General features: G+C 43.5%; 1 protein-coding gene across 1 annotated transcript in view; it reads right to left on the bottom strand.

Annotated features, from left to right (window-relative positions):
• Window positions 1-110: 110 nt before the first annotated feature.
• LOC124633009 (thrombospondin type-1 domain-containing protein 7A-like) overlaps window positions 111-15,661 on the bottom strand; it is a 100,372-nt gene continuing 84,821 nt past the window's right edge. Inside the window, exons 7-29 of the mRNA XM_047168088.1 lie at window positions 14,663-14,880; window positions 13,557-13,662; window positions 13,009-13,217; window positions 12,493-12,688; window positions 12,075-12,229; window positions 11,878-11,990; window positions 11,537-11,646; window positions 10,525-10,710; window positions 9,891-10,035; window positions 9,598-9,696; window positions 9,387-9,487; window positions 8,734-8,914; window positions 7,703-7,864; window positions 5,888-6,038; window positions 5,299-5,452; window positions 4,992-5,080; window positions 4,755-4,897; window positions 4,342-4,477; window positions 3,729-3,899; window positions 3,094-3,248; window positions 2,587-2,720; window positions 2,139-2,229; window positions 111-2,051 (exon numbers count right to left, since the gene is read on the bottom strand). Coding sequence (XP_047024044.1) covers window positions 2,009-2,051; window positions 2,139-2,229; window positions 2,587-2,720; window positions 3,094-3,248; window positions 3,729-3,899; window positions 4,342-4,477; window positions 4,755-4,897; window positions 4,992-5,080; window positions 5,299-5,452; window positions 5,888-6,038; window positions 7,703-7,864; window positions 8,734-8,914; window positions 9,387-9,487; window positions 9,598-9,696; window positions 9,891-10,035; window positions 10,525-10,710; window positions 11,537-11,646; window positions 11,878-11,990; window positions 12,075-12,229; window positions 12,493-12,688; window positions 13,009-13,217; window positions 13,557-13,662; window positions 14,663-14,880 — 3,248 coding nt within the window. The 3' untranslated portion in view covers window positions 111-2,008. The remainder of the gene's footprint in view (window positions 2,052-2,138; window positions 2,230-2,586; window positions 2,721-3,093; window positions 3,249-3,728; window positions 3,900-4,341; window positions 4,478-4,754; window positions 4,898-4,991; window positions 5,081-5,298; window positions 5,453-5,887; window positions 6,039-7,702; window positions 7,865-8,733; window positions 8,915-9,386; window positions 9,488-9,597; window positions 9,697-9,890; window positions 10,036-10,524; window positions 10,711-11,536; window positions 11,647-11,877; window positions 11,991-12,074; window positions 12,230-12,492; window positions 12,689-13,008; window positions 13,218-13,556; window positions 13,663-14,662; window positions 14,881-15,661) is intronic.

Genomic DNA, 15,661 nt, shown 5'->3' with positions numbered 1-15,661 from the left:
TAGGAAGGTAAATGGCATGTCCTCCGTAGTGTAAAATGCATATATGAGGGTGCAGCAGGAATGAGTTATTTGGTTTTGTTTGAAGCTGAGATATAAATTAAAGTCAAAAATATAAAAACACAATCAAATTTTATTAAATATCAAATATTGTATTGTCTAACACGATTCCTTAACTATCATGTTTCACATCAATATCTCGTAATGGCGTAATAATAATACGGTTACAAATACATTGGGTCGATAAAGTATTGACAGATCAAAAGATAAAGGACAGAATGGAAAGTACACAGGTGTTGCGATAGACAGTTATAGAATACGATATAATTAACATTTTCATCAATATTGTCTTGAAGGAACAAGAAGTAGCCAAGGATAATAATTACATATTATACTCGTGCATAAAAACTTAACAATACTATACAAAGATATAAACAATCATATAATTCTTAAGTCAGAAGAATGAGAAAAGACAAGCTTACGTCGATGAAACTTATTGAAGAATAATACCAAGTTTATTCATAAAGTCTACGAGTCTCAAAGTATGAAATATGAAACAGGAAATAAGATAAAATAGGAGAAAGAAGTCGACGAGACTTAGAACACACTCACATTATAAATACTTGTCACAATACATGGGCTTAAATGCAAAATCTACAAAAAAGTGTTATACACGATTATTATCTCAAAACGGTATGATCAGTTAATAATAGGTCTTATAAACTATTCATATTAGGTAGTTTTTGTGCGCCAAAGCTCTACTTGGATGATATTAAGCGTTATATAAAAATCTTCCGCACATGACTTGCATTCACACTATCAGCGCATGAGATATTACGATATTACAAATCTGTTAATACATGATGGATGCCTACGTGACATAGTAGTTTGGTAAATGTTAAAAGTAGTTCATTTATATTCATACGCAGAAGATGTTTTATAGTAATCACGACGATTCTTTATATTAAAGACTGATATGTGGCATGATGTGTCACGTCTAACTTGGTCAACACAAGTCTCACCGGTCAGTACCGCATCATCCTCGACACCGACTTACCTTACTGTATCGTTAAAATGCTTATTATAAATACTGTTAAATTAACTAAGCGTTGAAATTACACTTAAAATTATGTTTAATAAGTATTTGTGCGAAAGAAATACTGTATAAGTTTTGTTTTATAAAAATAGTAGTCACTGAAAGAGTCATGAAAATAGATTTGCTGCTTTTTGCGTAAATTGCAATTGTAAAGAAATTTGCAGAATATATCATATTAATTATTCATAAGTGTTGAATTGAAAGTACATAATTAGAAGTTTTTAAATGGAATGTTTGATAACAATATCGTGTCGAACGTACGTCGTCGTCGTTTCAAGTATCGCTTATCAAAATGGACGGCTCTGTGTTAAGCACATTGCCTCAGTTTCCGACGGCTGGAATGTAACGGGATCCTAGAGGGCTACTCCTTAACAACTCGAATAGAAGGCGTAGACTCGTCTACCGAGACAGCTACGGGCGTAGCTAGCTAGTACAGTATTACAGCTAACGAGTATATTGTCGATCAAAAAGCCCGACCAACGCTTCGGCTAATCGTTTAGCGTGGAGTTATAAAAACCGTCTAAAGCATTATTTTTATATACGTAGTAAAAACATGGAAGCACTCCTGCGGACAGACTCTTTGCTGGCTATCATTTGTAATATTACTAACGAGTACAAACTGCCAGTAGTTGATGTGGTTACAGTTGTAGATATATATATTGTAGTAATGGTAAACATTTTAAAATTCGCAAATAATCGTCGCGAATAAAATGAGCAAACTCATGTTTGTAATTTTAACATCAACTTAGGTGATAGTGAAACTCAACAACAGTAGACTTGCGAACACTAGAACAACGCAATGAAGGTAACATATTGGATCAGACAACAGAACGATGTCCATCTGACGTGGAGCCGGCGACGGCGCTGGTGACGTCACAGGCGAGCGACTACTCACAGGTACTACCCGCTCCAGGCTTACACCTTGGTAATGGTCTTCAGTTTTCTACTCCTCAAGCATCTGTAACAATTTTATAGGAGTAAGGTATCTTGATCTTCATAAAAGAGTATGTTCTGGCTACAAGTCAGTGTAAGTTGATCAGCATACCTGATAAAGCCGCGGTACAACATGTATGCTCCGTACAAGCTGAGTACGATGGTCGCAGTCCACACCACCGCCAGCACTGAAGTGCTGCCCTCTGTAATGCAGCAGAACATTTGTTAAGAGAACCACCACGATTCTAGTATTTACTTGAATGCAGATGATTGATGATTTATGACTCCTCTCAAAAATCTTGATTAATCTATCTTTCGAAAACCTAAAAAAATGTATTCTTTGAGAGAAAAGTGTTTGGCGTCAAGTAATTGAATTGTAAAATTCTGCTCATTGCGATGTAGAGCTTGCAATAAATAGAGGTCACAATTTTCATCTGTATCATGTACACACACCAATCAACCAAAATTCCTGAAGTACTTTTATCGAATAAAAAATAGGAACATGATTTTTTATGGAATGTTCTGGTGCATAATGGTGATGAAATATATGCAACACTGACCGATATATCCGTCGTGGTAGACATCATGATGCACGTGCGCGCGGCGCGGGCGCTCGTCGCGCGGCTCCACCGCCAGCAGGTCGGGGATGTCGTCCAGCTCGCCCGTGCAGTTCGCCCACTCGATCGTTACGTATCTGGTGTTAATGTTACTGTGTTAAATGTAGAACAAGTTGTTGTTCTAACATAAGATCATATCAGTGACTCATGCATGATGATACAGATATCAGACTCACCATGATAGCATGGCTTTAGAAGACCGAAGACTTTAGAAGTCAGGCAGGCAAATGTACCGTCAGAGTGGCGGAACTACCGTAATGGGCATGCCCACTTCCCTGATTTACTTGTGACTTATTACTTCCCTTATTTACTCCCGCTATTTACCCCCCTATACTATATGCTATTAAATAAATTATGTATGTGCATAAGGGTCTAAAGATTTTATTTCCTAGAAATGGGTTGTAGAAAATGCTTGGGGAAAGTTTATTATAGTCATATTAGTTGAGTTACCTAGAAGGAGTGCTGCAGGCACGTCTTGCGGGCACGAGCAGTTGTCGAGTGCGTGAGCGGGCCCCGCCGCGGCATGCACCCCATGCCCCCCAGGGGCCTGGCTGTCCTGACTCCGATTGCTTGCAACCACATTCAACCTCGCACACTTCATCCTCCTGAAAGCGAAATGGTATTTTGGGTTAACGGCCTTATCGCATCAGCTATATAGGCTTTCAGTCTTATTAAATAAATGTAGTTACTTCAGCACTGTACTTATTATATGAAAGGAAATCAAGCTTAACTTTGTGCTCGATGGAGTCATTTACTTGAGACCAATCAAGTTTGCAAACACACTGTAACCCGGATTGTTCAATCCCTGTCCAATAGCTAACACGCTACCACCCTATAATATTCCCCAATATAGAGCACGTGATGTGAGGAAGGTGATGAACTTGAATGTGAAAGGGTATAGAAGAAGGGTGCGACAAAAGAAACGATGGATGGATTATGCGAAAGTCGACATCGCTAGAAATAATGTTACTTATGAGATGAGTGCAATATATGACTATAGAAGAGTATGAAAGAAGAAAACACGAATCCGACTCCAAATAAAATTGGTATAAAGGCAGGAGGAAGGATGACGAGAACACACTAACCTGGTAATGCATGGGTGGGGCGACGATCCTGCCGGGCAGCACGGCGGCGCAGCGCCACGGCTGCAGGAACAGGTCGGCAGCGTCGTCGGCGGCAGCTGTGAGCTCGCAGCGCGCGTGAGACACCTTCACCCCCCAGCCGCATGCGCCTACCGCTTCCTCGCCTGATGATGTCTGGGGGAAATAGTATTGTTATCTATTTATCTAGTATTAACATGAACCGGAAGATTGGAACTGAGTTGCTTGATAATCCATTTTCAGGGATTTTAAGCTGTGACGAGTTTCATAAATCCCGTGTCAGTTCATTGCACGCCACTGAAATTCATCTATAACTTTTCCACATCAAACCCTCTGGAAGAAATTAAATATGAACATGTACTAGCTAGGGCGCTCTCTAGAAGTCTAGACAACAAATTAAATTGGTTATTGATTGTCGTCATTATGATTTCTAAAACAAAAAATACAACCTTTTTATCGTCCCACTGGGCACAGGCCTCCTCTTACACGGAGAAGGATTGAAAGAATTATGATTTACAGTGATAAAAATTTTATTGCACAATGTTATTTTAGTTCAAAGAGCTGCTTAATATTTACAAAATCTTGAACTATAAGTTACCTCATTAGCGACCTGTATGTGGCAACCGAGCGTGGGCCTGGCGACGAGCTTGAGGCAGGGCTCGCGCGGGCACGGCGCGCGCTGCTCCGTCGCCGGGCATGCGCGACCCGGCCACACCGCTGCCGTCAGGTGTTGTCTGTCAAGGAGAGGAATTCATATTTTAGCACAAAAAGTGTTTTTAATTGCTGTTACAGTCTTTAAAGGTTAAAATAATTCACCAAGGTAAATTATGAGGCCATCAAGTAGATTGAGAATACCAAACTTCATCACTGATTTCTTGGGGAATATCGCAATGAGAGTTTAGGAAATATAGATGGCTGCAAGTGTTGAAAGGCTAGGTTACAGGGATTTGCAAACAGTTCCAAATTATTGAAGGTTGTTGGTTAGTTTCCGTTTCTGTCGAGACAAAGTACCTGGTTCGTCGCATATGGCTAGCAGTGTTGGCGTCACCGCAGGAGCAGGCTGATGTATCCCAGGGTCCCCACTCGCTGAGCTCACAGTCCACACCACATGGTACATAGCACCATGACTCTTTGGCTTCAGTTGCAGTAGTATTCTGTGGTGAAGAAAGTTTGGTAATAATAATGATTTTTAGTCTTAGTATCTTGTTGTGAAAACAAGCCAGATATCTCATTTGTTGAGTTACTTACAGGGCAGTATGAGTCGTTGACGAAAATTCCATCACTTCGAAGGCATCTGACAGCTCTCTTCTTCGTGCCTTCACCGCAAGGAGATCCACCTAAAATAAAATATTTTCAGAATTATTGCATATAACATCAGGTCTATATGGTATGGGTCAAAGAGAAAATTCCTAATTCAACTATTTGGAACCGTGCAACTAGCTTGACGTTTTCGAAAGAGCTTTTATAGGCCTATTTGAAATATTTTTTTTTTGACTTTGAGTAAAAAGCAGAAATAAAAAAGAATTTCTTAAAGTTGGTAATAATTTTGACATACCAAGAGGTTGACAGTCGTCCCAGGGTGCAACGTGCCAGGAGTAAGCATGTGGCGAGCAAGGCTCTGCCCCGACCAGGTGTGGGCAGGGCGAACCACCATCGTCAGCGGGGCGGAGTACCACTCGAGTCCGGTCACGCCGTCCACCCCACTTTGTCTGAAGAGTAAATAATAACTTGGATTTGGTGATACTTCAGTTATTCTGACATAAGTTCGAATATTCCTAAAATATGGACAATTTACAGCTAAATAAAATGGAGAAATGGATAACTGTATAACTAAGTGACGGCCAATTACAAATCATATCAATCAGAACTAGAATAAAACACATTATAATGCAAGCATGACTTTGTCAAATCTCCTAAAAACCTATTTACATGTAGGAACCTAATTCCATGAACTCAATAATTGTACTTGTAATTTAGTGTTACCACACCAATCGAGCGATCGTCGATCGATGTCATAGATCGATGGTAGAATGGATTGGTCGTCGTCAACCACCAATCGATCAACGTTGCCCCGTGTCCTAACTTAACACCCTTTACTCAGGCTGTCAATCATTATTCACCAAGGTTCATTTTATAAACAGTACCTGTTCACAAGGACTCCACTCGGACCAGGAGCTGACAACGCAATCATTCGGACAGGGCGCGCGACACGTGGCGTCACGTGACGGAGCCGGACCCGCGCCCGCCGCTTCACATGTAGCTGCCTCGAGGATCGTGCCGTCTGCGTCTACGCAACTGTAATACACGAGAGGGTAAATTTGCTGAGCAAGAAATATGCCATATAGCCAACAAAATATCGTATGTAGATAAATCAGCCGAATTGTACCTAATTAAAATTAAAAGGGCAAAATAAAGCAGTAGCATTGGGGTGCTATCTCATAGCGAGGAAAATTTTTGGAAGAATTCTGCAGACTCGAACTCAAATGGAAGAATTCTGTAGAGGTAGACGAGAGCTGCCTGAAATATTGCCAAGACCATGTAGATATGTTTTTTTTCGTATGCCTTTTATTTACCTGGGCCGCGGTAACTCTTTCGAAAAATCCCGCAGGCCGTCCTTTATAAGAATTGCCGTATAAGCTCGAGATATTGGCATGAGGATGTAGATACACCTAAGGTTCTATTCAGTGCCAGGTACATACGTGACGGTCCTGTTGATGAGAGCTCTCCCGCACAGCGCTCGCGGCGGAGCACACACGCTCCACTCGCCGAGCTGCCAGCGCGTACTATACAGTGTCGGTACATACGTGACGGTCCTGTTGATGAGAGCTCTCCCGCACAGCGCTCGCGGCGGAGCACACACGCTCCACTCGCCGAGCTGCCAGCGCGTACTATACAGTGTCGGTACATACGTGACGGTCCTGTTGATGAGAGCTCTCCCGCACAGCGCTCGCGGCGGAGCACACACGCTCCACTCGCCGAGCTGCCAGCGCGTACTATACAGTGTCGGTACATACGTGACGGTCCTGTTGATGAGAGCTCTCCCGCACAGCGCTCGCGGCGGAGCACACACGCTCCACTCGCCGAGCTGCCAGCGCGTACTATACAGTGTCGGTACATACGTGACGGTCCTGTTGATGAGAGCTCTCCCGCACAGCGCTCGCGGCGGAGCACACACGCTCCACTCGCCGAGCTGCCAGCGCGTACTATACAGTGTCGGTACATACGTGACGGTCCTGTTGATGAGAGCTCTCCCGCACAGCGCTCGCGGCGGAGCACACACGCTCCACTCGCCGAGCTGCCAGCGCGTACTATACAGTGTCGGTACATACGTGACGGTCCTGTTGATGAGAGCTCTCCCGCACAGCGCTCGCGGCGGAGCACACACGCTCCACTCGCCGAGCTGCCAGCGCGTACTATACAGTGTCGGTACATACGTGACGGTCCTGTTGATGAGAGCTCTCCCGCACAGCGCTCGCGGCGGAGCACACACGCTCCACTCGCCGAGCTGCCAGCGCGTACTATACAGTGTCGGTACATACGTGACGGTCCTGTTGATGAGAGCTCTCCCGCACAGCGCTCGCGGCGGAGCACACACGCTCCACTCGCCGAGCTGCCAGCGCGTACTATACAGTGTCGGTACATACGTGACGGTCCTGTTGATGAGAGCTCTCCCGCACAGCGCTCGCGGCGGAGCACACACGCTCCACTCGCCGAGCTGCCAGCGCGTACTATACAGTGTCGGTACATACGTGACGGTCCTGTTGATGAGAGCTCTCCCGCACAGCGCTCGCGGCGGAGCACACACGCTCCACTCGCCGAGCTGCCAGCGCGTACTATACAGTGTCGGTACATACGTGACGGTCCTGTTGATGAGAGCTCTCCCGCACAGCGCTCGCGGCGGAGCACACACGCTCCACTCGCCGAGCTGCCAGCGCGTACTATACAGTGTCGGTACATACGTGACGGTCCTGTTGATGAGAGCTCTCCCGCACAGCGCTCGCGGCGGAGCACACACGCTCCACTCGCCGAGCTGCCAGCGCGGCTCCGACACGCCGCATGTAGCGCGTTGTAACGTGGCGCCGCATTCCCGACCACCACCCGAGCCTTCCTCTATCACTTCCCTGGAGACCAAAATCGTGTTCATATTCTATTATTTACTCAGGTAGAAATATAACATAGTTGTTATAATTTTGGACCCTGATGGGCAAAGCAATCTGATATAGCATTCTCATGAACAATTTATGTACAAAATGTACAAAAATGGAATTACTTTTTATAAGCCTTCAATCTGATTGAAACAACAGAAATGCACGTGTAATAAATGTATGACAGGAACTGACTGGAGAATCGTTTCATTAATTCGATTAAACTTCAACGCAAGTATAAAGCTTGTGGCACATTATAGCAGCACCGCAACAGCACGGCTGCAGCACGGCGTCGCCTCGAATTAAGACTACGGCTAGCTAAGTCTAACTAACTAAGTCGGCGCGCCGACCGCGCGCCGGCCGCGAGGTGTAAGCTTGCTGTCACAGCAAACTCAATATTATTTTAAGACGATTATGATTGATGTTATAATTGAACACGACGCAATGACGTTGTTTCGCTGCCGGCTCGGAGTCGGCGCGCAATTAGTACGCCGTCGGCGCGCTGTACGCATGAGGTCAGCACGCGGGCGGCGAGTCGAGTTGTGTGGAAGCGGCAAGCACGCTGACTGCTCGCCGTTGGCTTTTTCATATTGACATTACGAAATATATTATAATATGCACGATTTAATGCTCTAAATTGAATGACAACTTAAATGCTGGTGTGGAGCCGTGCTGTTGCGGTGCTGCTATAATGTGCCACAAGCTTAAATCTCAAAATTGTTTTCAAGAAGTAATCACTGATTTTAGTTCTAGCTTAAAGAATACAGTAGGTTGAGTGTCAGATAAATCAACAGCATATTTGCTAAAAGCGTATCCGTCAGTTGCAGAATGTCCCTCTTTCCTACCTTGTCCGGAACCTAAAAGCAGCCCTAGACCCCGGCTCTGAAGCACAGGGTCCCCACTCGCCCCACTCGCCGACGGCGCAGTCCCGCGCACATCGCACACTGCACGCGCCGCGCAGGAGAGACGGGAACTCGATGTCGTAGGAATAACCGTCGGTGGAGGCTTCGCGGACACGGCTTGGTCCTGGAGGACACAATCATGACACTAGTGTGTAAATCATTATATTAAAAAAAAACTGGCTATTGGTAGTAATAGAATTAACTATGTAGGGAAAAAACACAAACTTCGGTAGGCATTTCAGAGCTTTGTGGAACCCTGTTCAATTAGCAAGGTACTTTTGCAATCAGGTCTTCAGGTACCCAGTAAAATGGCGTAAAAACACAAGACGGGATGATAACTTTGACTTTACATAATTAACGGCCAGTTTCTTCATCAAAAGTAAAAGTCAGAGTAATGTCTAAAGTAAAAGTAACGGTCAAATTCGTTTTTTCAAGGCTAAAGTGACAGCAAAACTAATAGAAAAAATGAATTTGACCGTTACTTTTGCTTTAGACATTACTTTGACTTTTACTTTGGCTTTTACTTTTGATGAAGAAACTGGCTGTTAGACTCTCAACCAGACTGGGATCGTTTTCATATATAAATGTCTAGGTACCAGTAAGCGGATGATACTTCTTGCAGACATCCATGGGTACGTCTCTTCCTCCCACCATGCAGCGGGCAGCGCGAAGAGATCGACCTTCACCGCATTCCATTCTGAAATAAAAAGCTTTGGTTTTAAGGTTTTCGATTTACCAGTAAAAGGAAAGCAGACCAAGTGAGACTCTCATTTGATAAAATGATTTAAGTAAAGAAGTTGAGCTTACCCAGAAGGGAGAATACAGTCGGAGTCAGTAGGCAACAGCTCCAAGGAAACGTTTTTGCAAACGCAGTTTGGAACATCAGGATCCGAAGCGTCCAGGTACCTGCAAACAAAACGTAGCCCATTTGAACCATTCCCTTGTTCTTAATTTAATGGTTATACTAAGTGGTAGGTATATTTGGGGCCAGTTGAGAGTACACAGAAGAGTTTTGAAAAGAGTGAGAACATATGAGGTAGATTTACTTAATACACATTGGTAAAAGTTCTTCATTAATGTGGTCTTTTAACGAGGCTTACTTGAGCGGATCAGAGCAGATGATGTCACAGGTAAGAGGAGGGATATGTTCGCAGGTGACGCGGCAAGCAGCCACACTGCGGGGGATCAGCTGACCGGCACATGCACCTGCTTCTACGCGGTGAGATTCAGAACCGCACCATATGCCTGGAACAAATGAGTGAGTTACTAAGCTACTTGATTGAGGATGCTTCACTCTTTATATATCGGATTTCGGAATTTGGGTTTTCTGTCAGCAACAGTATGAGCTAAATTATTGAATCTGGCGTTACTTTGCGGAAATCTATGACATAAAATTTTGGGAAATAGTAAAAAGTTTAGCGTTAATTCCGCGAGACAATAAATTGAAGCTCGGAGTCGTACTTCTTTCATGCACATTCATCCCTCCATGGGGCATCCTTAGGAGATATTGACTCGTCGACCGCTCGGGTCCAAATGAGGTCCGATTTTTTTTTAACATGGCATCTCGCAGTTCAGCATAGGAGGCCGTGTACTGCTTAACCAGTCTTTTCCCTGTGGATGTCTAGAATTTAGGGCCTCCAGCCAGGGGCGTAAAAACCTATAAACTAAGCGGCTGCGCTAAGGGCACTCCAACATAAATAGTTGAGAAAAGGCTAGGCACATGATGATACTTACTCCTAACCCTGTACCCGACGCCACAGCGCTGCACAGGCGGCAGCTTGCAAGTGCTCCAATCTCCCGCCACCCAGGCGGCGTCGCGAGCACGACACGTGCGCGACACGGGGCAGTCGCGCGTCTCCATGCGTGAGCCGCAGCTTGGGCCACCGTGTACGACTCGGACACGGACTTGTTTGCCGGGCTCTGTGGAAGAAAAAAAAGTTTATGAGACTGGAGCTTACATATCTACTATTTTGAGAGCTTACAGAAGGGAGCACATAAGGAACTCTATAAGGAAGAACATAAAAAAGTAAATAAAGTAGTACATAAGGAACTACTGTTGATGATGAGACGGCCCGCCCGTCGAAATAATATAATATTACGTAATAATAAGATTTTTTGTAAAATTATTGTTAGTATTAAGTTAATAGTAACTTATAAAGAGACAGTGTTTTGATTCATTTGATTATTAAATAATCTGTGGGGCCTCAGCGCGGCATTTCCAAGCGGGCCAACCGCGTCCGCGTATTTAAAAATTATTTCGGCGCTTGCCCGCACGGCGGCGCGTTCTACGACGCGTTCTACGACCGGCGTCCGCCATTTTTGTTTTGTTCAGTTCGCACCCGACCACCAAGACGCCCACGCGTGACCGCGCGCGTAAGTTGGGCATGCCCGCTGAAGTTCGCTCCCAGTGTTAAAATCAACAGTTGTTGTTCTTTTCTTCACCTCGCGCACCCTCATCCGTCACAACTACTAAATCAAATTACGTAAGTTATTGTCACAGTAGCGGCTGGTTAGACCTAGCTGTAGCCGGTTAAAATTAGGTGTAGACGCACTTTGGGCACATTGGCCTTAACATTGATAATACAAGTGGTACTCTATAGGGGCTATAGGGCTCTATAGGGCTACTCTCTGCGGTAGACGGCAATATACTAATATGATGATGAATAAAAATATTCCTGTTTCCCCTCAGGTCGCAGGAGACAAAAAAAGCTTACTCCTCAAATATTGTCCAAGTGACTGAACTCACCGCAAGTATTAGGGCAGGGTGACCACGGCATCCATGCCTCGACCCTACATCCACGACGACATCGCACCGTGCATGCGCGACGAGACGCGGGACGTCTCAAGGGAGCACACCTAAGAACAAATACAGAATAAGGCTAGTAAAAAATGATAAAGTAACACAGAAGCATCGAATCTTAAGTTTTGACAAAATTCAAAGAGATTAGGTAACGAAACTCGTGCTTAGTCAAGGTTAAATTGAAAGCAGGGACAGTTGGGTAAAGGCTAAACAGTGGGTGTGCTAATGAAAGTCCTTATTTAGGTGGCTTCTTAATGGCAATATCTTCGAGTACTTGAAATACTTACAAAGCCTCGCGAACAACATCAGCATTGTTCTGGACGCACATCACGTCCCGCACCATTTCACCTTCCTCTATGCACGGTTCTTCTTCATCACTCTCATTGTATGTTTCTCCATCCTTAAAACACATTAAGAACATTATCAGGATTAACTTGAAGGATACCGAAAGGCATAAATGAAAGAAGTTTTATTTAGTTTTTACCAGTAAATCCGTATAATTGTTGACAGGCATGTAGTCCTGGCGGCGTCTCTCGCAGGGTCCCCAGGGCGTCGCGAGCCACGAGTAGGTAGCACAGGCGTGACTGTTGCACGTCTCGTTCTGGAGTAACTGGTCTTCTGGTGGACATGGCCAGCCGTCTGAAACACGGGAGAGAAGATATGGTTTTTATTGTGTAAATTTTATTGTTGCCCTGTGTGTTTTCATTGTGTATTATTATTGGTATGGAACTATTCTAGTGTCAAGCTTATTCAGCTTAGTTAGGGGGAGTTAACAAGACTGTTATGAATTTAATAAGAGTTCAGGAGTGGAACATAATTAAATCCTGAAATTCTGACAGAACGACAACCTAAATGCAACACAATCTTTCGTAAGAACATATGTTGTCATCATATTTCCTTACTTGGAGCAGCATGAGCTAGTATATGCCGTCTCCTAGTCCTTGAAGGTCGAGGATGTGCCGCAGCAGCACAAGGAGCTGAACAATGACTCCACGCCGCCCAGGACGACACCACGCAGTCGCCTGCGCAAGCGATGCGGCATCGCTCACTGCGAGGCGGTGCACCGGTACCGCTGCACCAAGCGCGTTGAGCTTCTTTCTGTAGAGATATGGAGATGGTTAGAAATTGTAATAGAAAATTGTGATAGGTAAATAGTTTGGGATAGGATAAGGGCAGGTGAATGATGAATAATAAAGATGACGATAAAATATGTTTAGTGAAAAGAAATATTGTGGAGTATAGTGGTATAAATGGTAAGTTAATACTGGAAGTTCAGCAATTTGACAATCGTTTAATACATATTTACGATCCATCGAGATCCTGATTACATTTCTTGGGAGAGACTTCCTCAAAGCACGGTATTCGTGGAAACGCAATATAAAACATCGAAACATTTTCATATCGTAATATTTTCTTACCCCATCATGTCCAACGCATCGCAACTCCCGGCTCCTTTTGCCAGGTCCGCAGGTAGTGTGAGGCTGGTTGAGCACGCACGGTCCCCAGGGCAGCGCCTTCCACGAGGCGCAACGAGGAGTGCTGCACGTTCGCTTCTCTTCTAGAGGGGGGCACGGAGCTCCGCCACCGGAGGCCGCCGAAATCACGCGGCGACGGCGGACACTGTAACCTGGGGATTACGGAGGAGATTGAATTCTACCCACTTATTTTTTTAGAATATTGACAAAAAGGCTTGCTAATTGACGTCTGGACTAATATTGTAAACTACTGGAAATTTATTATGGCGTTTATTCATTTTCATATTGTTTATTGTATCCATAATGTACATTAGGTACAAAATATAAAATTATTATAACAATATTATGGACAATAAGGGGACAGCAAGCAGAAGAGAGGAAAGCTATTTATTATATTATATCTATAGCTTCCTTACACAATTCCTCCAGACTGGAGAATGAGTAGATGTTTTATAAAGTATTTCGAAATATCATATTGTTTAAGAATTTACCAGTAGTAGTAAGTTGTTGCACAGGGAACAGAGGACATCCATCGGTAGGCTGGCATGCCCCCCACTCGCTCCATTCGCCAACTTCACAATCCCGTGGACAAGGGACCTACAAAAAAAAAACAAGCAATAAGGTTTCGTCGACGAATAATTAAATAAGTACTTGTTAAACATAGGAAGAGTAAGTCGATGTTTGAAATTACACAAGATACTACTTAGCACAGATTGTGTCAGAAATAAAACAGAAAAAAAATATTCGTTTCGTCAGCGCCCATTAGGTATCTACATAAGCCTAAAACACCTAATTGCAGCATCTATATCTTAATTGTAATTTTTCATATGAAGCTTTGACTTTTTACGTCGTTAGCAACTTAAGCTATTGGGGACAGTGAGTAAGGTTCCTCGACCTTCAAACCATGTGTTGATATTATGTGGGTGAGTTATCACTCATGAATCACACATTACACTCACCCCTATTTGGTGAGTAACATAAAATAATGAGCTTTACCGTGAACGCTGAAGCTATTGATTGGATTAACGGACGATATTGCTGGAACTTGGCCATGAAATCATGAGTCATTTATACCTGAAACCTATTACTTTAATGACGATATTAGTCACAGTGACTCACATTATAAACTAAGTAACCAGCTATGTATATTCACTGGACATAGATAGAGCCTAGACTTTATAGGTAGTTTTTAACCTTTCTGATCTTGTCACTCCCATGATATAGCAAGAGAAACTGATTTACCTCCGCCTCCCTCCTTATTTCCGCAAGAGTAGGTATTTAGATTTTATTTCATAATCATATAAAGGGAAGTCGATTTCAGTAATTTATTTTGAATCAAATAAAGTTCCTGAGGTAAGGCACAAAATGCATTAGTCAGCCAGATTTGTTTTTAACCGACTTCCCACCAAGGATGGCAAAGTTAACTAAGGGACACCCATTAGATACCGACTTCTAGGCCGATGCACCTAAAATTAGTTTTTTTTTGCTTTTTAGTGTTTTGGGAAGTCGGTTATATTTTTTTGGAAAAAACGTTTTTTATATAATTTACTTTCTCAGAAGAAGGTTTTTCTCCCATCGGCGGATAAATTGTTCTTACCTCACAAGGCTGCACTAGCGTCGGCATGGGCGCATGGGCACACTGTGCGGGATGTAACGCGCGTCCGTCAGCGCGCACGCAGGTAGCGTCGCGTCGCTGCACGCCGCCACCGCAGCCGGCGTCCCGGGCTGCTTTACCGTCATCTTCATCGTCATCATCATCATCGTCGTCGTAGATCGCATCATTGTCGTCTGCGTCGTCATCGTCGTCTGTGTTCACTGTGTTAGACATTGAATTTTAATTGGTAGCAATGGCTAATTCACTTACATTAGTTACCTTATCTTTCTGGAAATAGAGCTTGAGCATTTTACATTACAATGTCGATTGATACATTCTTACTATTTTTAATGTTGACACTATTTACATAAAACAGAAAGCTCAAAACTTATGGACAGAGTTGTATAATCGAAAAGACATCTCATTTTAACTCTCCTGAAACCTTGGTTTTATCCCACAGTTTCTATTCTATTCTATTTTTATTTATGGCAATCCATGTCGATGCATACGTCGACGATTCTGCCAATGACAAGTGGGATGAGAAGCAAGTAGTGCTTGTGATTGGCAAAGGATAAAATTAAATTGATCTTGAAGTCAAACTTGTGTAACTTAACGTGTTAGTAGGACGGCACTGAAACAAACAGAAATATATTTACATATATAAATAATAACAATATGTTAGTAACATAAAACGAATAACACAGTTTATTTCATGTTTCTGTTATCGATTATGTACCTTCTTCAAAAAGTTAAAGAATACAACGTATTTTATGTCATCCAGAAATCTCGATCCTACCCTCGAATATATTTAGCAACGAGGTTATTAGCCTTATCTACACAAATACAAATTGCTGTTCGCATCCTGGTTTACCATAATGATAGCAACAAATCACGCCGGTTTATCAATGAATCGAGCCAGCACAATGGGTCAGCCCAGGTTCGCGCCATTACTCATCCAAATGAAGCTTATTATCGTACACTCGCTTAACAGAACAAAAGAAC

The sequence above is a fragment of the Helicoverpa zea genome, chromosome 9 (assembly GCF_022581195.2).
Source record: "Helicoverpa zea isolate HzStark_Cry1AcR chromosome 9, ilHelZeax1.1, whole genome shotgun sequence".
Classification (NCBI taxonomy): Eukaryota; Metazoa; Arthropoda; class Insecta; order Lepidoptera; family Noctuidae; genus Helicoverpa; species Helicoverpa zea.
Note: the sequence above shows the minus strand (reverse complement) of the source record. Positions and strands in the feature narration are given on the sequence as shown.